At 37.2% G+C, this 21,952-nt stretch overlaps 1 protein-coding gene across 1 annotated transcript in view; it reads right to left on the bottom strand.

The window, feature by feature from the left end:
- Positions 1-21,952, bottom strand: part of LOC127834212 (cullin-4A-like) — a 40,315-nt gene that overhangs the window by 8,223 nt on the left and 10,140 nt on the right. The window contains exons 9-19 of the mRNA XM_052359869.1: positions 21,612-21,730; positions 20,558-20,633; positions 18,939-19,067; positions 18,444-18,548; positions 15,891-16,001; positions 14,607-14,692; positions 11,207-11,314; positions 8,211-8,324; positions 2,759-2,864; positions 1,022-1,095; positions 163-261 (exon numbers count right to left, since the gene is read on the bottom strand). Coding sequence (XP_052215829.1) covers positions 163-261; positions 1,022-1,095; positions 2,759-2,864; positions 8,211-8,324; positions 11,207-11,314; positions 14,607-14,692; positions 15,891-16,001; positions 18,444-18,548; positions 18,939-19,067; positions 20,558-20,633; positions 21,612-21,730 — 1,127 coding nt within the window. The remainder of the gene's footprint in view (positions 1-162; positions 262-1,021; positions 1,096-2,758; positions 2,865-8,210; positions 8,325-11,206; positions 11,315-14,606; positions 14,693-15,890; positions 16,002-18,443; positions 18,549-18,938; positions 19,068-20,557; positions 20,634-21,611; positions 21,731-21,952) is intronic.

The following is a 21,952-nucleotide window of genomic DNA, read 5'->3' as shown; positions in this document are numbered from 1 at the left end:
AGTCCACGCAGGCTAACCTGGGACAGTGCTTCACACACATGCATTAAGTCTCCTCCCATACAAGCCTGTCCCTGCAGTCCAGGCAGGCTAACCTGGGACAGTGCTTTACGCACATGCATTAAGCCCCGTTTTCCCACAGCAAAGCTCGTATCTGTTACGCACCGTTTCTTTCATCTGAATCTGGTTGATTTTGATTCGGTAGAGCTTGTGTTTGAAGTCGTCGTTGAACTTGAATTTGTCCCCGGCTTCAACATCTTTACTCTGTGCATGGAAATTCAAACAATCATTGTTACTGTGGGCAAAGTACTTTAGGCTGATATGCACCAATAATTGTTAGTTATTCTGGATTCTTTCTCAATTTTATAAATTTAACCCTATTATAACTACTCACACTTGTTCTTAACTAGCTAGGGTGATCAAAGAAGAAAACCAGTAGTAACATTTTGACATGAGTAAGGTTCTTGATATGAATCTAAAGGCCCTTTGCAAAATTTAGAGAGCCATGACTCCTCTTGACTCCTGCTAGTTTATATCTCTGCAAAATATTTTAAAATTTGATCCTTTCTTTGACTTTGAAACCCAAAAAGTATGAATAAATAGAATATGATTTTCTTTTTAGTGTGAAAATCAGTGTAAAAAAAAATAAATAGCTGAAATAAACAATATGCATGACCTGACCCATAAAGGGATGAACAATTTTTTTATCCCATTATATATATTATAATGAATACATTAAAAAACAAACAAAAAAAAATCTCCATATTTTATTAACTTAGCTGCATTACCACATTGTTGAAGACAGCCAACATAGGCAGTAAAATCGTTTATTTTCAAATATAATGATATTAAAATTGTGAAAAAGATGGCACAGAATAGACAACCTGGTAAGTGTTGAATACAGGTATGTTTACTTACTGACATGAAAGCCTTTATGCTTAGAAGCTGCGCTAAATAAACTTAATTGTATTAAATACTTACCTAAATTTCTGTATATATTCAATGTTCAATCAAATATGCTTACCTTTGGAGCTTTTAACAGCACTTTAGCTTTACCACATGCTAGGGACTGTAGGGTGCGGCGCAACTCAGTGTCCTCTGAAAACAACAACAACCAATTTATCAATTAATGTAAATGTTTACCTAAGGGATATGGTATTATCAATAATATAATAGCCATTGTATAACAATTTTACTGTCATTATCACTGTTGAATACTAATATTTTAGTAATGCAAAACATACTTTTGTCTTAAATGTTTCAATTTTCAATTTTACCAAATATCAGCCTTGGAAACCAAGCCATTTTTAAACAGGGGCATTTTTTTCTTATTAACAGAATTGGGAAACTTTTCCACATTCAACATTTCTATACTTATAACAATTATAGAGTATCATAAAGTTAAAGATCTCAATAAAGAACTTTTAATTAATGTGTGTAAAGAGTCATTCTAGATAAGTCTGTGCAGTCCACATATAGGGAATTAAACACTTTCTGCTTTAGACTGGATTTTCAGGGACAAAACTTTCTGTCTAAACTTTATTTTTAGGGAAAAAACTTTCTGCCCTAGAATGGATTTTCAGGGACAACACTTCCTGCTCTAGTCTGGATTTTCAGGGACAACACTTTCTGCCCAAGACTGGATTTTCAGGGGCAACCCTTTCTGTCTAAACTGGATTTTCAGGGACAACACTTTCTGTCTAAACTGGATTTTCAGGGACAACCCTTTCTGTCTAAACTGGATTTACAGTGACAACACTTTCTGTTATAGACTGGATTACTTTCTGCCCAAGACTGGATTTTCAGGGACAACACTTTCTGTCTAAACTGGATTTACAGTGACAACACTTTCTGTCTAAACTGGATTTACAGTGACAACACTTTCTGTCTAAACTGGATTTACAGTGATGACACTTTCTGTCTAAACTGGATTTACAGTGACGACACTTTCTGTCTTAACTGGATTTACAGTGACAACACTTTCTGTCTAAACTGGATTTACAGGGATGACACTTTCTGTCTAAACTGGATTTACAGTGATGACACTTTCTGTCTAAACTGGATTTACAGGGATTACACTTTCTGTCTAAACTGGATTTACAGTGACAACACTTTGTCTAAATTGGATTTACAGTGATGACACTTTCTGTCTAAACTGGATTTACAGTGACGACACTTTCTGTCTAAACTGGATTTACAGGGATGACACTTTCTGTCTAAACTGGATTTACAGTGACGACACTTTCTGTCTAAACTGGATTTACAGGGATGACACTTTCTGTCTAAACTGGATTTACAGTGACAACACTTTCTGTCTAAACTGGATTTACAGTGACAACACTTTCTGTCTAAACTGGATTAACAGTAACAACCCTTTCTGTCTAAACTGGATTTACAGTGACGACACTTTCTGTCTAAACTGGATTTACAGTGATGACACTTTCTGTCTAAACTGGATTTACAGGGATGACACTTTCTGTCTAAACTGGATTTACAGGGATGACACTTTCTGTCTAAATTGGATTAACAGGGATGACACTTTCTGTCTAAATTGGATTTACAGGGACGACACTTTCTGTCTTAACTTGATTTACAGGAACGACACTTTCTGCTTTCTGTCTAAACTGGATTTTCATTTAGAAGAGACCTTCAAACAAAGAAGTGTTGTCCCTGATTAGCCTGTGCAGTCTGCGCAGGTGCATTAAGCCCAGATTTCACAGAACAAGGCTGATAACAACCAAGCCTTGCACCCAAACTTGACCTATGGCTGTGGCAGTCTTGATGTCCTCAAAGGAGAACATGTCTCCCTCGTTGAAGAGCAGCAAACAGAGGGTCTGGAACAAAGACACCTGCAGCTCCTTCATGCCCTGAAATATACACAATGCACTTGCAACCAGGGTTTTACATCACCATTTAATTGATGGCAGTATTTTTGTCACCACTTTTGGAATGGGGCCTGTCCCTTTGGAATTGGGAAATATTGGGTCCTTTTCACTAAAATTGGGAAATTAATGTTGTTAATTTTATGCTTACAAATACATGTACTGAAGAATTGTTAACAGTAGTGATTTGAATGTAATATTTTTTAAGGTTCAACTTACAGAGCAGGGTTTGGAGATGAATGACATGTTTGCGCTTAACCAAAAAAATAAAAAAAATTGGAAACCTTCAATTGGGATTTTTTAGGTTGGAAAAAATACATACAATTTTCCATTGGGAATGATTCCCCCTACCGGACATGAATTTGAAGTAAAAAAAACACACTGGATGAAAAACGCACGACTACTGCAAAAGACTGTGCATTAAGCGCATTTTTTTATTTTACCTCAAAGTTTACATAGTTGGTGCACACTATACATGGATACCATGCTATCTTGACTGCTTACCTTACAAAAAAATTCATTTTAGGCTGTAGTCTACATAATGGATAGCTTGTTAAGGTAGGTGTGAGCGGGGTCTTTTGGGGATCTTGGTGTAATTGACAGCATTCATTGAGCAATTTGTGCCATGATGTGTGAGTAATTTTAGATTCTAATTGGCATTTGAGACACTAACTGACACTAAAAAACATAAAGATATGCAATTGCTTCTCAGTGTGTATAATCATTGAACGTTAAATAGTGTTGTATTCAACATACATTTGCCACAGTTTGTTCAACAATGCAGAAATATACCTTTAAATTGTATTTTCCAGATATCGTGAAATAGTCAGTCAAAATGACAACAAAGGCATTTTTGAGGGCTCCCATATTCTCAAAAGAATAAAAATGTGTAAACAAGGCTATTGCAAAGCAATATGGTCCCCTACCCGCTCCACAATTGTCAGAAATTCCACCATTTTTATGATTTATTATTTTTGGATGCCATAGCAACCACACTTTTTGACGAAGGAACAAAATGAAATGACCTGCATAATGTCCATATTGCCATCTATCCATGTTGCAAGTTTCATGAAAAAATATTAAGAACTTTTAAAGTTATTGCAGGATCCAGAAAAGTGTGACAGACTCACAGACAGACTCACAAAGCGCAAACCATAAGTCCCCTCCGGTGAAACCTGTAGGGGACAATAAAATATAATGATATGCAACCCATGCTCCTTGTAATAAAAACACTTTCTTCTTTAAATACAAAATAAAGCTTTCCAATGGTGAAGAATGTTTGCGCTTTTTTGGTCAGAGTTTATTGTTTTCTTGGCTTGAACTCTTTTTTCCCTCAATTTTGGCATTAAAAACCCAGGCAGATGTTATGCATGGTTGCGTGCTATACACAATTTTCTCTGGTAGATTGTTCCATACATCCAAAATATTGGGTCCTCTCTATAAGCATGGGTGTCTCATTCTTTTCTTGTTTTGTCCAATTGAACATTGTGCATGTTTTGTTCAATAATGCTGATCATTATATTTATTAAAACAAGAAATGTTTCACAGACAATGATGCCTTTAAAACACATGTTTCGATAAAGACATGCCCCCTATATAGTTAACCCTTTCCCACTTAGAAGCAAAGTTAAAATGGCTTAGTGCAAACAGCATAAAACCAGAACAGTCTGCGAGTAACTTGCAGTCTGTTCAGGTTTTATGCTGTTTGCTGCTCATCAGTACCTAAGGTTTTAGATGAAGTGCTAAAAACTTGAATCTAGTAAGAAAGGTCATCAATTAAATATATCTTTCTAAGGGACTACACATTTGTGAAAACACGTATCTAAGTGGTAAAGGATTAAGTGAAAGAAAGGCCGTAATTCAGCCACACCGGTGGCAACTTACATTTTTTTCTTATAATGTACACATTAAGGTCATTCACCAGTGAAAGTTTAAAAACATTTTGGTACTTTAATAGTTTAAAAACACAATAAGTGTCATATCTCACAGCCATAGCCTAAATTTCTAACTTAACAATCATCTACACATTAAGGTCATTCGAGTCTGAAAGTTGGAGCAAGGTCCACCCAGTACTTAAAGAGGAGTTGAAACAATGGTTTTTGGTACTTTATATTTTCTATAGTTGAAAAACAGACTAAGAGCACAAATTCCCCCAAAACTTGTCACAGCCGAAATTCCTTTCTTTATGATCATCTTCACATTAAGGTGTTCATTTAACTGCTGAAGTTTGAGCAAAATCTACCCACTTATGAAAGAGGAGCTGATAACACAAGTTTGACGATGTTCATATTATGGACAGATGGGCAAGTGCAATGCTTAATTCCTCCAACTTTGTGGGGAATATAAATTCCACATGCTCAATACATTGTTCACATTGATAATTCCACTATTGCCCCTTAGCTTCTTGGACTGGGTCTTTAATATCGCCTTCTTCTAGAACAATTTGGCTTAATGCATGTGCTATAAGAGTTGTCCATGGTTAACTTGTGCAGACTGCATAGGCTAATCAGGGACAAGACTTTTAGCTTTTCTAGAATTTTTAGTTTTTAAGAATTCTGTTCTTAAAGAAAAACCAGTTTAAGCGGAAAGTATTGTCCCTGATAAGCCTGTGTGGATTGCACAGGCTAATCTGGGACGAATATGAACGCACATGCATTATGCCTTGGTTTTAAGAAAGGTGCTCAATAAAACCTGGTCTAGTTAAGACCATGGGCTCATCCTTACCCCTGAGAAATATGCTTTCAAGACACAGTGGCCCAGGGTGGGCTGCCATTGAAGATAGTAAAGAACATGGGCTCATCCTTACCCCTGAGAAACATGCTTTCAAGACACAGTGGCCCAGGGTGGGCTGCCATTGAAGCTAGTAAAGAACATGGGCTCATCCTTACCCCTGAGAAACATGCTTTCAAGACACAGTGGCCCAAGGTGGGCTGCCATTGAAGCTAGTAAAGACCATGGGCTCATCCTTACCCCTGAGAAACATGCTTTCAAGACACAGTGGCCCAAGGTGGGCTGCCATTGAAGCTAGTAAAGACCATGGGCTCATCCTTAACCCTGAGAAACATGCTTTCAAGACACAGTGGCCCAGGGTGGGCTGCCATTGAAGCTAGTAAAAAACACATGTGCTCATCTTTACTCCTGAGAAACATGCTTTCAAGACACAGTGGCCCAGGGTGGGCTGCCATTGAAGATAGTAAAGAACATGGGCTCATCCTTACCCCTGAGAAACATGCTTTCAAGACACAGTGGCCCAAGGTGGGCTGCCATTGAAGCTAGTAAAGAACATGAGCTCATCCTTACCCCTGAGAAACATGCTTTCAAGACACAGTGGCCCAGGGTGGGCTGCCATTGAAGCTAGTAAAGACCATGGGCTCATCCTTACCCCTGAGAAACATGCTTTCAAGACACAGTGGCCCAGGGTGGGCTGCCATTGAAGCTAGTAAAAAACACATGTGCTCATCTTTACTCCTGAGAAACATGCTTTCAAGACACAGTGGCCCAGGGTGGGCTGCCATTGAAGATAGTAAAGAACATGGGCTCATCCTTACCCCTGAGAAACATGCTTTCAAGACACAGTGGCCCAAGGTGGGCTGCCATTGAAGCTAGTAAAGAACATGAGCTCATCCTTACCCCTGAAAAACATGCTTTCAAGACACAGTGGCCCAGGGTGGGCTGCCATTGAAGCTAGTAAAGAACATGAGCTCATCCTTACCCCTGAAAAACATGCTTTCAAGACACAGTGGCCCAGGGTGGGCTGCCATTGAAGCTAGTAAAAAACATGAGCTCATCCTTACCCCTGAGAAACATGCTTTCAAGACACAGTGGCCCAGGGTGGGCTGCCATTGAAGCTAGTAAAGAACATGAGCTCATCCTTACCCCTGAGAAACATGCTTTCAAGACACAGTGGCCCAGGGTGGGCTGCAACTGAAGCCAGTAAAGACCATGGGCTCATCCTTACTCCTGAGAAACATGCTTTCAATACACAGTGGCCCAAGGTGGGCTGTCATTGAAGCTAGTAAAAAACATGAGCTCATCCTTACCCCTGAAAAACATGCTTTCAAGACACAGTGGCCCAGGGTGGACTGCCATTGAAGCTAGTAAAGAACATGAGCTCATCCTTACCCCTGAGAAACATGCTTTCAAGACACAGTGGCCCAGGGTGGGCTGCCATTGAAGCTAGTAAAGAACATAGGCTCATCCTTACCCCTGAGAAACATGCTTTCAAGACACAGTGGCCCAAGGTGGGCTGCCATTGAAGCTAGTAAAGACCATGGGCTCATCCTTACCCCTGAGAAACATGCTTTCAAGACACAGTGGCCCAAGGTGGGCTGCCATTGAAGCTAGTAAAGACCATGGGCTCATCCTTACCCCTGAAAAACATGCTTTCAAGACACAGTGGCCCAGGGTGGGCTGCCATTGAAGCTAGTAAAAAACATGAGCTCATCCTTACCCCTGAGAAACATGCTTTCAAGACACAGTGGCCCAGGGTGGGCTGCCATTGAAGACAGTAAAGAACATGGGCTCATCCTTACCCCTGAGAAACATGCTTTCAATACACAGTGGCCCAAGGTGGGCTGTCATTGAAGCTAGTAAAAAACATGAGCTCATCCTTACCCCTGAAAAACATGCTTTCAAGACACAGTGGCCCAGGGTGGACTGCCATTGAAGCTAGTAAAGAACATGAGCTCATCCTTACCCCTGAGAAACATGCTTTCAAGACACAGTGGCCCAGGGTGGGCTGCCATTGAAGCTAGTAAAGAACATGAGCTCATCCTTACCCCTGAGAAACATGCTTTCAAGACACAGTGGCCCAGGGTGGGCTGCAACTGAAGCCAGTAAAGACCATGGGCTCATCCTTACTCTTGAGAAACATGCTTTCAAGACACAGTGGCCCAGGGTGGGCTGCCATTGAAGCTAGTAAAGACCATGGGCTCATCCTTACTCCTGAGAAACATGCTTTCAAGATACAGTGGCCCAGGGTGGGCTGCCATTGAAGCTAACATGGGCTCATCCTCACACCTGAGAAACATGCTTTCAAGACATAGTGGCCCAGTGTGGGCTGCCATTGAAGCTAACATGGGCTCATCCTTACCCCTGACAAACATGCTTTCAAGACACAGTGGCCCAGGGTGGTCTGCCATTGAAGCTAGTAAAGACCACGGGCTCATCCTTTACCCTGACAAACATGCTTTCAAGTCACAGTGGCCCAAGGTGGGCTGCCATTGAAGCTAACATGGGCTCATCCTTACCCCCGACAAACATGCTTTCAAGACACAGTGGCCCAGGGTGTGAAGCAACTGAAGGTAGTAAAGAACATTAGCTTATCCTTACCCCTGAGAAACATGCTTTCAAGACACAGTGGCCGAGAGTGGGCTGCCATTGAAGCTTGCGACCGCTGTGCTTTCCCAGGTAGAACTTCTTGAACACTTCCTGAAGCTTCACCATCTGAAATGAGATACGTTATATGAGTTGTGACATGGGAAAACTGGGCTTAATACACATGAAAATGTATACGCAGACTAATTAGGGACGTCACTATACGCTTTTATGGAAGATTTTTTGTTAACAGGAAATTTCCTCTTGACCAAAATCAAGTTTAGGCAGAAAGTGTTGTTCCAGAGGAGCCTTATCTGAGACCACACTGTGCTCACATGCCTTAACCCATTACTACTAAGATACGTATTTTGACGTGCTTGTTGTCCTTTAGAAAGTTCAATTTAATTAAAGACCTTTCTAACTAGATTCAAGTTTTAAAGGCTTCATTTCCAACCCTTAGATAGTGAGCAGCAAAAAGCATAAAACCTGAACTGACTGCGAGTTACTCGCAGGCTGTTCTGGTTTTATGCTGTTTGCACATAGCCATTTTCACTTCTCTGTTAAGTGGGAAAGAGTTAACCCTTTCAGTGCGGGAACCGAATTTTAAAGGCCTTTGCAAACAGTTTGGATCCAGATGAGACGCCACAGAACGTGGCGTCTCATCAGGATCCAAACTGTTTGCTATTCTGATAGTATTCTTTGAAAAAAATCGAAGAAAATGCTAATTTTAGAAATTCAGCAGAAAACATTTAAGCAGATGACAAATTTCCCAGCATGCAAAGGGTTAAACACGTTTTTTCTATAACGAGACTCATTACATTTTGTTTTATTTTTGTTATTTATATGGGGTTGCTGCCATTATCAACTGTATTTCAATCATCTTACGGCATTCAGTTAACCAACTCAAACTTGTCCTGGGTAAGCACGTTCCAGGGACAAATCACTCGCTTGTTTGAATATTTTGCCCTTATTGACATACTGTGAAAACATTTATTTTCGACAGCACAAAATTTAGTCAATTTTTAAAAAAGGACTATTTTGTCAGCACTTAAATTCACCAATTTCTGATTTTGAATAATAAAAAAAATGCTTCAGTCAATATCCGATTTGTGTGTAATACATATCCGCGATAAATTCTGGTTACGACAAATCGTGGTATGGAATGGGGGTGCACACTTGGGAATCACTGCAGGTGGGGCCTGTTTGTCACATGCCAATTAACTAGTCTTTTGTTTTCAAGTGATAGTAATGGACCCTCTTAATGTATGTCAAAATTTTAAACTCTACCTGTGTTTGTAAAGCAAACTACCGGTATATCAGAAAATAATGTCAATAATTTAAAACATTTAAATTTATACATTATAAAATAATAGTAAGTGTAGTCAAACGCAAACAAACAAACAACAATCAATTTCTTATTTATTAATTTGTGATAAATGCGCATGTCAGGTGTTGGTTACACATCGTCATCTTTTCATTTGGTTTGGCAGTGTCACAGGTCTATTAAGTACATTGTGTAATCTACATCCCTTTGAGTAAAAACCGGATTTATCTTGATTACAAAACAGGCGATGAATGTGTGCGTGGATTACGCTGGATTTTATTGCCTCATGTCTACGGTAATTAAGTTCAAACACTTTTTTCAATTTACTTTTTTATTTTGTTCAAACATAATTGTTCGTTAGGATCTTTTATTCGTCTATCGGTCGATGGACATAATTCACAAACATTAATGCCTGACGATAAATGATGATTTCACAGTATTTCAGCCATATCATAGCTGTCAGTTACGGCACTTTATCATACCACCACATTGATATCTGCCTGATATAACGTTGCCTGATATATTTTTTTATATCATGGTCAACAGGAAGTTCTTATATCAGTCAATGTTTGGAGTTACGTGGGATTTTCAATAAAGTCAACAATTTCTATCAACATGAATCAGGTTCAACAATACAAACAATTTGATACCGAGAACGTACATATTTTATTCTAGTTTAAAGTCATAAATCGCAAAAACGTTTATTTTTAAAAAATCGCAACAGTCCGCACTGCATAAGTTTAATGACATCATCAATGGGGCAATAAATCTTAAATATCGATATAGTCATTGCACTCGCAAATGTTGCACAGAAAGTCAAGACAAAAGGTAACTGTATGCTATTCCTTAACTATTTAAACAAACGATTTTACACGTTTATGTCGATATTGACACCATCATCAAAATGTCAATTTCAATACACATCTCCATAATGGCGTCTCTAAACTATTCGGTGAAGTGTGTTCTTAGATTAAATTTGTCGCTGCAGTCCATTCCTGATCTCCAATTTAAGACGTTTATAATTAAAGCGGTTGTACTCTTTCCATTCGTAGTGCAAACGACTTTTTTTCTCTATACGATGTTTAAAATAAGCTTTTATTCGTGTTGTCTTTTCGAACGCCGTTTCTACATGGTATGTCAACGTGTAAAAGCCGGATCAGCAAAATCAGCGGGAATCCGTACATATTCAATATAAAGAAATGGATTGTTTTGCAGATTTTAAGGAAAATGTGGTATGATAAACAGAAAAACAGGTTACTGTCCCGTCCTCTTGTAATATATCAGGCTCGGCACAAATAAAATAACAGCTCGGCAAGCCTCGCCGTTATATTATTCTAAGCCTTGCCTGATATATTTCAAAACGAGGGGACAGTAACCTGTAATTCTCTATGTATCACCATTCTTCAATCCGAGGCTATGGAAAAATTGCTGCTTGTTCTGGGAAAATTTGGCATAGTACATGTCCAGTCCAAACAGGCCAATCTGGGAGGACACTTTCGGCTTTTATGTTTTTTTCGTTTAAAGGAAGTCTTGTCAAATCGAAAATCCAGTTTATGCGGAAATTGTTGTCCCAGATCAGCCTGTGTGAACTACACAGGCTTATCTGGGACACACTTTATGTTCATGCATACATAAAGAACCTGCTTTCCCAGAGGGAGACTAAACTAATCTTACATAAAGTACATACCTCTGCAGGTAGATGGACCTCCATGGGTGTGTAGGTGGGCCAGTAGCCCATGGTGAGAATGTTCACAGTCAGCTCTATACCCGTCCCGTGCTTCTCACACTGCATAGACTAGAACACACAGTAAATAACATTAGTACAGTGCCTGTAACCATTTGTGACAAAGTCTGGGGTAAGATTGTGGCTTGGCTAGCCCTAAAACCAGTTGAAATCCACAATACTTTGCATTTTCCCTTCCAAGGTTGTGATCCCAGTTTTAATCATTTTATGTTTATAGTTGGTGTTCGGTTATAAAAGACATGGATAAGAACAAGAAATTCTCGCCTGATAAATTTCTGGAGTTTTATTGTTTGCTGTATTAAATACTACATCGGTAACACACAGAAGGGACAGCCTAGTTACCAGATGTTTGGTAAATTTGAAAATATTGCAAATAGTGTACAGAAACTATTTATATAAAATTTTAATGCGAGCTCTGTACTCTGCAAAGATACCGGTCAACGGAGGTCCAGTCTGGAATTAATTCTCAAAAAGTAAATTCATTATCGTCATCACAGGTACAACTTGTATAAAGATGGTCATACTAGATATGATATGCTTATAGCGAAAAAAGATTATAAGTATCAGTGCAGACAATCTAAGCGAAATTTTAACAGGAATCAATATTTAAAAATGAATGAAATGCGATTTAAAAAACCAAAAGAATTTTGGAAACTTTTTAAAAAGAAATAATTTAATAATGCAGGTGATAATATTGACATAGATGCCTTTTTTGAACATTTAAAAAATTTATATTCTTTAAATAGAAGTGATGAAGAAGAAGATATTAACGAATACGTAACACTTCACAATACAGATAACATGACGTCAGGGACATTTGAAGAGTTGGATAGTTTATTTACAAAGGAAGAAATACGAAAGGCAATACAATTATTGGGAATAAATAAATCTCATTCAATTGATAATATTATATACGAATATTTTAAGGCGGGATAGGATGTCCTTGATACACCACTTGAAATATTACTTAATTATATCCTTGAAAAAGAGTCATTTCCCAAATCTTGGTCAAAGGGAGTAATTATACCTATTTTCAAAAAAGGAAACTCATTCAACCCTAACAGTTATCGAGGCATAACGTTAGTGAGCTGTTTTGCCAAATTGTTAACAGTCGTAATAAACGAACGGCTTAAAAATTGGGCTATTGTAAACGATACGCTCACAGACGCCCAGTTTGGTTTCAAAACTAACTATAGCACTGTGGATGCTATTTTTCTACTAAAGGCTTTTATAGATAAACAACTTAGTACTAAAAGAAACTGTTGTTTTATTGACCTTATGAAATGTTATGATTCAATATATCGAAACGGACTATGGTACAAGCTTATTAAGAGCGGAGTAAACGGTAGATTGTTAAAACTTATTCGGTCTATGTATGATGAAGTTAAATAATGTGTTAGACATATGGGGACTTTGTCGGATTTCTTTAAATGCAAGGGTGGATTATTGCAAGAGGAGACAATCTCACCTATACCATTTTCTCTTTTCGCTAACGACATTGAACTTTTTTGAGTAATAACAATGAAAACATGATCACGTTAGACTAGCTATCTATTTATTTGTTATTGTTTGCAGATGATGCTGTAATTTTTTCCGAAACACAAAAAGGATTGCAAAAATCTTTAGATAATCTATACGAATATTGTGAACGATGGAAAAGTTGAAAGTCAATGTAAAAAAAAAAAAAAGTAGTCATATATAAAAAGGGAGGAAAAAATTCAATGAATGAGCCAATTTTTTTATAACAATGAGCAAATAGAAATGGTTCAATCATTTAACTATCTCGGCATTGTACTATCAAGTGGTGGGTCATTAATACAAAATACTCAACCTTTATCCGATAAAGGCTTAAAGGCTATGGGATTGCTTTTTGCAATCACCAAAGACATGCATGTTCCTGTTAAAATAATGTTAAATTTGTTCGATTCTTATGTTACTTCAATACTGTGTTATGCGTGTTAGGTTTGGGGGTTTGTAAATGCTGATGATATTGAAAGAGTTCATAGAAGATTTTTGAAACGAATACTTGGTGTCAAAATGAGTACCACTAATTCAGCTGTGTACGGGGAACTAGGGCGATACCCATTATATATAAATCGCTATGTACTAATTATAAAATATTTTATAAAATTGTATACTGTTAAACAAACTAATTGTATTTTATATAGTACACTATGTTATATGAGAAATGGTGCTGAATATATAATACGATGTAACAATTGGATTACCAAAGTACGGGACTTGCTACAAAACACTGGTTTTGTAGATGTTTGGATGTATCCAGAATCAGTAAATGCAAGTGTATTTATTCCGATATTTAAAAATAGACTTATTGATATTCACATAGGTTTGTGGCTAAATGATTTAAATGTTAAAAGTTCATTATCTCTATACAAAGAATTGAAACATCGATTTAAACCATCTGATTACCTTAACATAATCCAAAACTTTCATTTAAGAAAATACATATCAAAATTAAGACTTTCATCCCACATGTTAAAAATTGAATCTGGGAGACATATAAATAGTCCTAAAAACGAACGCAAATGTATTATATGTAACTCAGGTGATATTGAAGACGAATACCATTTTGTAATTGTATGTTCTCTTTATACCGATATAAGAAAAATGTATATTGACAAATTCTAATATAACCGACCTAGTATGCATAAATTTATTCTTTTGTTAACAAACACTAAAACCAAAGTCATAAATAAACTCGCAATATATTGTAAAAATGCTTTTAAAATGAGAACTGATAAATTGAATGCAAACGTTGAGTGATATGATGGCCTAAGTGCATTTTAAACACCTTTTTATGTGCTATTTTGGTCACTTTCGCATTACTATGCATGTGCTTATTGCTTATATATTGTCAGTTATGTATAAGTAACGATAAACTGGAAATGTTCAAGTTATATGAATAAAGTTTCTCTTCTGTTCTGTTCTGATCATTATATGAAAATAGCAAAACTATGAGTGGTTGCTTGTTTACCCAAGCAAGTGGATAAAGGCCCGGTCAAGTTTCTAAAGTTGGTAATCTGAATGGGCACTAAGCTTTTTAGAAAAGCTTGAACCATTTCCAACAGTTCATAACTTTATTTTAATCATGAATGAAGATTCAAGCTCATGAAAGGACATTTCATCCTGTTTGTCATATAATATTGTCTGTTTTTGTTTTCTTATAAGTTAGTAAATATCAGATACTTACGTGTACTTGGTACAGGGCTCCTTATTATTTGTGTGGGCAACAAAGTACTGAAATACTTGCCTGTCTGGGCAACCTAGCATAAAAAGGTAAAGTTTCTATCCCTTAACAGAAACTTATAATCCTTGTACGTACCTGTTTAAACGCCAGCATGATGTCTTTTGACAGCTCCATATCTTTAAACATACCCTCTAACTTCACTGTAAAACCACTACCACACTCTGAAATTCAACATATCAAAACATGTACACTTCAACACCGTTATTTCGAACACCGATAATCCGAAGTCACCGTTATTTCGAAGTATTTTTCAGGTCCCGATTATGGTTCTTCTTTGTTCAATGTAAAATTTCAGTGTTAATCCGAACTTCGTTAAACCGAAGAAATTGTTAATTCGAATAGATTCTGTCGGTCCCAACACTATAATTCGCACCTTATTATCAATCTTTAATCCGAAGTCAAAACTGCAAAACACTGAGCGTAATTTCACACCTATGTCGTCTGCGCGTTGCGCATCAAAAGCCGATAATTACACCTTTGTCGTCTGCGCGTAGCGTGTTAATTTTATAATGTCGTCAAAAGCCGACGACGAGGCCGACAACACAAGAATGAACATGATATCTTATCAACATGTGACCACATGCATCAACGACGTTCTGCGAGCAAAACACGGGCGGAAGTGAGTTCTTCAATGTCCTTGACAAATTTGAGAAATATGTTGCACGTGTGCAGTTTAGTGCTGCTAACGCCGGTGTTCAGAGAGACATCGCGTCTTATTTAAAAAAAAAAGTAAATTCATTTCCGAAAATGTATTTACTTGTATGATGTGCTATTTATGATATTTTATTATGCTCTGTAATTAGAGAAAAATAAAAAGAAGAAAAAGAATCGTTTTATTCCTCCGTTTGTTACAAGTAGAAATCTATTGCTTTCTGACTTGTTTACGTTTTTAAGTAAAACATTTATTTAAAGTACAGTGTGACAGAACCATGTGAATTCAACAACGTTTTATTCTTACAGAATCAAAGAAGTCGTCTGTCAAATGTTTATTTCGAATTATCGTTAATCCGAAGTTTTTTTAACGGTCTCGACGACTTCGAAATAACGGTGTTGAAGTGTATCTGAATAAATATTACATTATCTTTTATTTGATATGCATTTTTCCATATTACTTAAGAGATTTAAAAAAAAATCTTTTCACATATAATTATCGTGATGTTTCTTTTCCATTTTAAAATTAACAAATTATAATGCATTTTATTTGAAGAACAATTTCAAATTTTCCTCATTTTATATCAAAATCACAAAAATGAAATAAAATATTGCTGACATATTAGCACTCAAGCTCTGAAAATTCTGCTTCTTTCTTTAACTGACACTTTGTCCAGTTTTCAACTATGACACGCCTTATATATTCACCTTGTTTAAGCTTGGAGAGCATGGATTTTTCTGCATCTACAGAGGCACTTTTCCCAACCAGCAGGCGCTTGGCAAGGTCCTTCTTGTAGAACGCTTCAAACACATCCTTCCCTGGAACACCAGTGAAATATGAAACAATTAGACACAAATCATGTTAAAACTTGGTTGAATCATCATTAGAACAATTTTTAAAAATAATTTTGTGCCGATTTGGCAAAGCATGAGACTTCAAAAGTGTTAACAAGTTTTCACTACCGCCACATAAAGAAAAAAGCCTTGAACCCTTAATGCTATGATTTTCAACCGACTGGCAGAGATATCATTAGAACAAATGTTCTGAGCAAGTTTCATGAAGATTGGATACAAAATTTTACTTCTTGAGAGTTCACAACATTTGACTAAAGCCTGAGAAAAACTGTCCCGCTCCCTGGTGGCAATGATTTATTACAGGGCAGAACCATTTTCAAACTCAGTTGAGAAATCATTACAACAACAAGGGCTGTTTGTAAAACATGCATGCCCCCCATATGGGCTCTCAGTTGTAGTGACAGCCATTTTGTAAATATGTTTTTTGTCACTGTGACCTTGATCTTTGACCTAGTGACCTGAAAATCAATGGGGGTCATCTGCGAGTTATGATCAATGTACCTATGAAGTTTCATGATCCTAGCCATAAGCATTCTTGAGTAATCATAGGGAAACCATTTTACTATTTCGGGTCACCGTGACCTTGACCTTTGACCTAGTGACCTGAAAATCAATTGGGGTCATCTGACAGTCATGATCAATGTACCGTACTATCAAGTTTCATGATCCTAAGCATTAGTGTTCTTGAGTTATCATCCGGAAACCATTTTACTATTTCGGGTCACCGTGACCTTGACCTTTGATCGAGTGACCTCAAAATCAATAGGGGTCATCTGCGAGTCATGATCAATCTACCTATCAAGTTTCATGATCCTAGGCATAAGCATTCTTGAGTTATCATCCAGAAACCATTTTACTATTTCGGGTCACTGTGACCTTGACCTTTGACCTGAAAATCAATAGGGGTATTCTGCCAGTCATGATCAATGTACCTATGAAGTTTCATGATCCTAGGCATAAGCGTTCTTGAGTTATCATCCGGAAACCATTTTACTATTTCAGGTCACCGTGACCTTGACCTTTGACCTAGTGACCTGAAAATCAATAGGGGTCATCTGCGACCTATCAAGTTCCATGATCCTAGGCATAAACGTTCTTGAGTTATCATCCGGAAACCATTTTACTATTTCGGGTCACGTGACCTTGACCTTTGACCTTGTGACCTGAAAATCAATAGGGGTCATCTGCGAGTCATGATCAATGTACCTATGAAGTTACATGATCCTAGGCATAAGCGTTCTTGAGTTATCATCCGGAAACCATTTTACTATTTCAGGTAACCGTGACCTTGACCTTATACCTAGTGACCTGAAAATCAATAGGGGTCATCTGCAAGTCATGATCAATCTACCTATCAAGTTTCATGATCCTAGGCATAAGCGTTCTTGAGTTATCATCCGGAAACCATTTTACTATTTCGGGTCACTGTGACCTTGACCTTTGACCTAGTGACCTGAAAATCAATAGGGGTCATCTGCGAGTCATGATCAATCTACCTATCAAGTTTCATGATCCAAGGCATAAGCGTTCTTGAGTTATCATCCGGAAACCATTTTACAATTTCGGGTCACTGTGACCTTGACCTTTGATCTAGTGACCTCAAAATCAATAGGGGTCATCTGCGAGTCATGATCAATGTACCTATCAAGTTTCATGATCCTAGGCATAAGCGTTCTTGAGTTATCATCCGGAAACCATTTTACTATTTCGGGTACCCGTGACCTTGACCTGTGACCTAGTGACCGGAAAATCAATAGGGGTCATCTGCGAGTCATGATCAATCTACCTATCAAGTTTCATGATCCTAGGCATAAGCGTTCTTGAATTATCATCCGGAAACCATTTTACTATTTCGGGTCACAGTGACCTTGACCTTTGACTTAGTGACCTCAAAATCAATAGGGGTCATCTGCCAGTCATGATCAATTTACCTATGAAGTTTCATGATCCTAGGCCTAAGCGTTCTTGAGTTATCATCTGGAAACCACCTGGTGGACGGACCGACATGTGCAAAGCAATATACTCCCTCTTCTTCAAAGGGGGGCATACAAATTCTGAGAAAGATTTATGAAGATTAGACAAAAAATATTACTTAAATTGTTCACAAGATTTTTCTTTAATTTACCTTGTGACTTAGTTTTTGACCCTGCATGACCCAATTTGGAACTTAAAGTTGCCTTTATAGAGTGTTGACAAGGTTAATGTCTACTAATAATGATGTACGACTCAAGACTGTAAGGTGATCACAAAAGCTCACATATAGCACATTTTGCTCAGGTGAGCTAAAAATGAGCTGTTGGAGGAGAGCCCGCTTGACTTTTAATGTTTTGTCTGAGTTTCTTTTCTTTTTTTTAAACCAAACGAAAACTTATATCAGAGGAGAAATGCATCAAACTAGCAGCATACCGTGTATAAACCTGAAGAGGACCATGATCTTGTCCAACAATCTCTCCAGCTCTTCCTCAGTTGCCTCTTTGTTACCAGCACGCAATTTATTGTCCACATATTTGGCTGAAATAAGTATCATTTAAGCTGGGATGTACTTTTTAAAACGATCTTTTAATCAAATTTATAGTTTTAAATCAGTTGATCTGTTTTTGAGAAACAATACAATTATTATTTAACATTTCATCAGGCTGGCTCAGAGACTATTTAGGTTCAACTAAACATAATATTTACATCAAAGACATCTCACACACTTCGTGTAAACAGAGTTTAGGGCATGTGTATAATGTAGTCACATTTTTGTTAAAAAATTTCTCTTCTTAACAAAAAATCAAGCGTTGGCGAAAAGTGTCTTTAAGCAAGTGCATCACGCTGGATTTACCTTTTGCGTGGCTCTATAGTAAGCTCAGTGATAAATAATGCCAAAAATATCTGTAACATTAATAATAAGAATACCTATATATTCTGCTGGCTTGTTCTGTCGGGCGTTTGTGAAGCTCTCAAAGCTCTCTCTCATAGCGTTTGTGAACTGCTCACATTTACCAAAGCACATCAATATTATGTTGTCAATCTTGTCTTTGAAATCTGAAAAGTGCAGAAACATCACAATTAGCAAATAAGGAAATATTAGTGTTTAAACAAAATGTATCATCTTATCTGATGCTTAAAAGAAACTAGAGCTTTGTCACAGACTTGACGTATATACCCCCACATGCTACATTGACACAGAATATTTTGCATGCTGTCTTCACAAAAGAAGAGAAGCTAATTTATGGCGATTTTTAAGAATTATTATGCCATTATCATTTATGGTCATTTTGACCTTTGAACTCTTGAATTCTCTCGCATGACACACTGCCCAATGACTGTGAACAAAATTAATGTACAGAGTCATTTTAAAATCTCACAATGAATGACATAGTTATGACCCGTACAAGCTCATTTATGGCCATTTTTGACCTTTGAACTCAAAGTGTGACCTTGACCTTGGAGATATTGATGTAATTCATTCACATGACAAATCGTTCAATGATTGTGAACAAATGTACCGAGTAATTTTGAAATCTCACAATGAATGGCATAGTTATGGGCCGGACAAGATCATTGATGGCCATTTTTGACCTTTGAACTCAAAGTGTGACCTTGACGTTGCAGATATCGACGTAATTCTTTGGCATGACACACCGTCTAATAATGGTAAACATATGTGCCAAATTATTTTAAAATCTCACAATGAACGACAGAGTTATGGTCAGGACAAGCTCATTTATGGCCATTTTGACCTTTGAACTCAAATGTGACCTTGACCTTGGAGATATCGACGTACTTCTTTCGCATGACACACCATCCCATGATGGTGAACAAATGTAACAAGTCATTTTAAAATCTGACGATAAATGACATAGTTATTGCGCGGACAAACTTTCCGTTTAAAACGCACTAAGTGACCCCGTGACCAAGTTGTGACCCGGCATGACCCATATTCAAACTTAACCAAGACATCATCTAGATACAACTTGTGACCAGGTTTGGTGAAGATCGGGTTAAATTTTGGGACAGACCGGCCAACAAAATAATTCCTATATAGCCCCTATTACCAATGGTAGACCTCTAATGGGGATATAATTAAAATGTATACAATTTTCCTTCATTTCTATCGATATTATAATTGACAGCCTTTTTCAATTGTCTTACAAATACGGGTTAAAATAAGGTGCTTCCTGTTGATGACAGTGCAGTATTAAGATATGCAATTTGTTTGACGACCGAAAATTGTTCTGAATGTAATGTTATATAAAAGAGTACAGCAAAAACCTGTCAATTATGTAAGCGACATTATATCAAACTGTCCGAAAAGTTAAAATTATTAAGCATAATAACATGATCAAGCGAAAATGGGTGTTATGCCATATGAGGCCAATATAGCTCAAGCATGCACGGTTTAGTAGTCTCTTCCATGGCAAATTTAGTTGCCATTCAAAATGCAGGGGCTGAGCTGGGGCTAGGCTGACTGCATATGGCATAATAACCATTTTCCCATGACAAGTAGTAAGACATGTCCAGTAAGTATATACCTAACATTGTTTGAACCATATCCTTATCCTTTTCTGGGTCATTATTTACATTCAAGACGATCATCCTACCAGTATTCTGCAAGAGGGAAAAAGTGGCTATTTTAATATAAAACAATCAACAACAGTAATTTTAAGTGGATATGTACAAACCTTTTCACATATACAGTTGAATCTGTTTAGTTTCAAGTGTCGACGCTGGTGGTGACTAGGAGTAACACCGGTACACAGTATTGATACAATACCGAGTAGCAACTTTATATTTACCATTAAATATAGGATCTTGCATGAGTGGTCGTTTTGTATTGAATTTATTAAACGAGTCATCTTGGCAAGCCTCGTTTTTATCTTTATTTAGATGCAAGTTTAGTAAATTCAATACAAAATGAACACGAATCTTAGATTCTATTTATAACATGACCAACAATTTTTTTTGTTATTTTATGCTCTTTTCACCGTTTATTCACATTGTAAGAGTTAAACTGAAGAAATTCCCTGGAATAATGACGTCATTTCGTCACAAAAAAGACATCATTTATCAGTTATATAACTAGTGTAATAACACCTGTGTAATAAACACAATTGAGCATATCGTTATTTCACTCCTGGAGCGTAGGTCAGGTTATAATTACTGTTATATAATGTGTGTTTATTTAAAGCCTTTGCTTTCAATGTTAAAAACTATAAAAATGTTAACATCAATTGGATTCCTACCATTTTGTGTTGTACACAAAGGAAATAATGTAAAATGTGATCCTTTACAAACTAGGACTTAATACTAGATGAGCAATCCATTGTTATCCAACATGGTGTGCTATTTAAGCATTCATCTTCAGTTTTGAACTTCTGTTAAATTGATCATCAATTCCATTTTAACAACTGGTTTTCCACGTGTTTCAAATAAATTCCTACTAAACAGTTGAACCTACAGCGTAAAAAATCTTTGTTTGGATATGTAGTAAATGCGATAATTCAGACTAAACATTGTTCACACCAAGAAACTATATAAGAAAACACCACATCTACAGGACAAGCACAATATGCTGATGTAACATACTTTAATATACTGTGAGAATGCAGCACACAGTTCCTTCTGTCCGTTTTTCACTCGAGACAACAGCAGGAACATTCTAGTAAGATCTGGAATCCTATTCTCTGACAGAAGTTGGTTTAACCCTGGAACAAGAAAAACAGTTGAGCCTTGCTCTGCAATAACTGGGCTTAATGCACGTGCGTAAAGTTTCATCCCAGATTAGCCTGTGAAGTCTGCACAGGCTAGTCAGGGTAGACACTTTCCGCCTTGACTGGGTTTTTGTTCAGAAGAGACTCCACAAAACAAACAAGATGTGTTTGAGAAACACTATGTCCCCACATATATTTGACCTTTGACCTTGAAGG

This window comes from Dreissena polymorpha, chromosome 6, assembly GCF_020536995.1.
Source record: "Dreissena polymorpha isolate Duluth1 chromosome 6, UMN_Dpol_1.0, whole genome shotgun sequence".
In the NCBI taxonomy this organism is placed as follows: domain Eukaryota; kingdom Metazoa; phylum Mollusca; class Bivalvia; order Myida; family Dreissenidae; genus Dreissena; species Dreissena polymorpha.
Note: the sequence above shows the minus strand (reverse complement) of the source record. Positions and strands in the feature narration are given on the sequence as shown.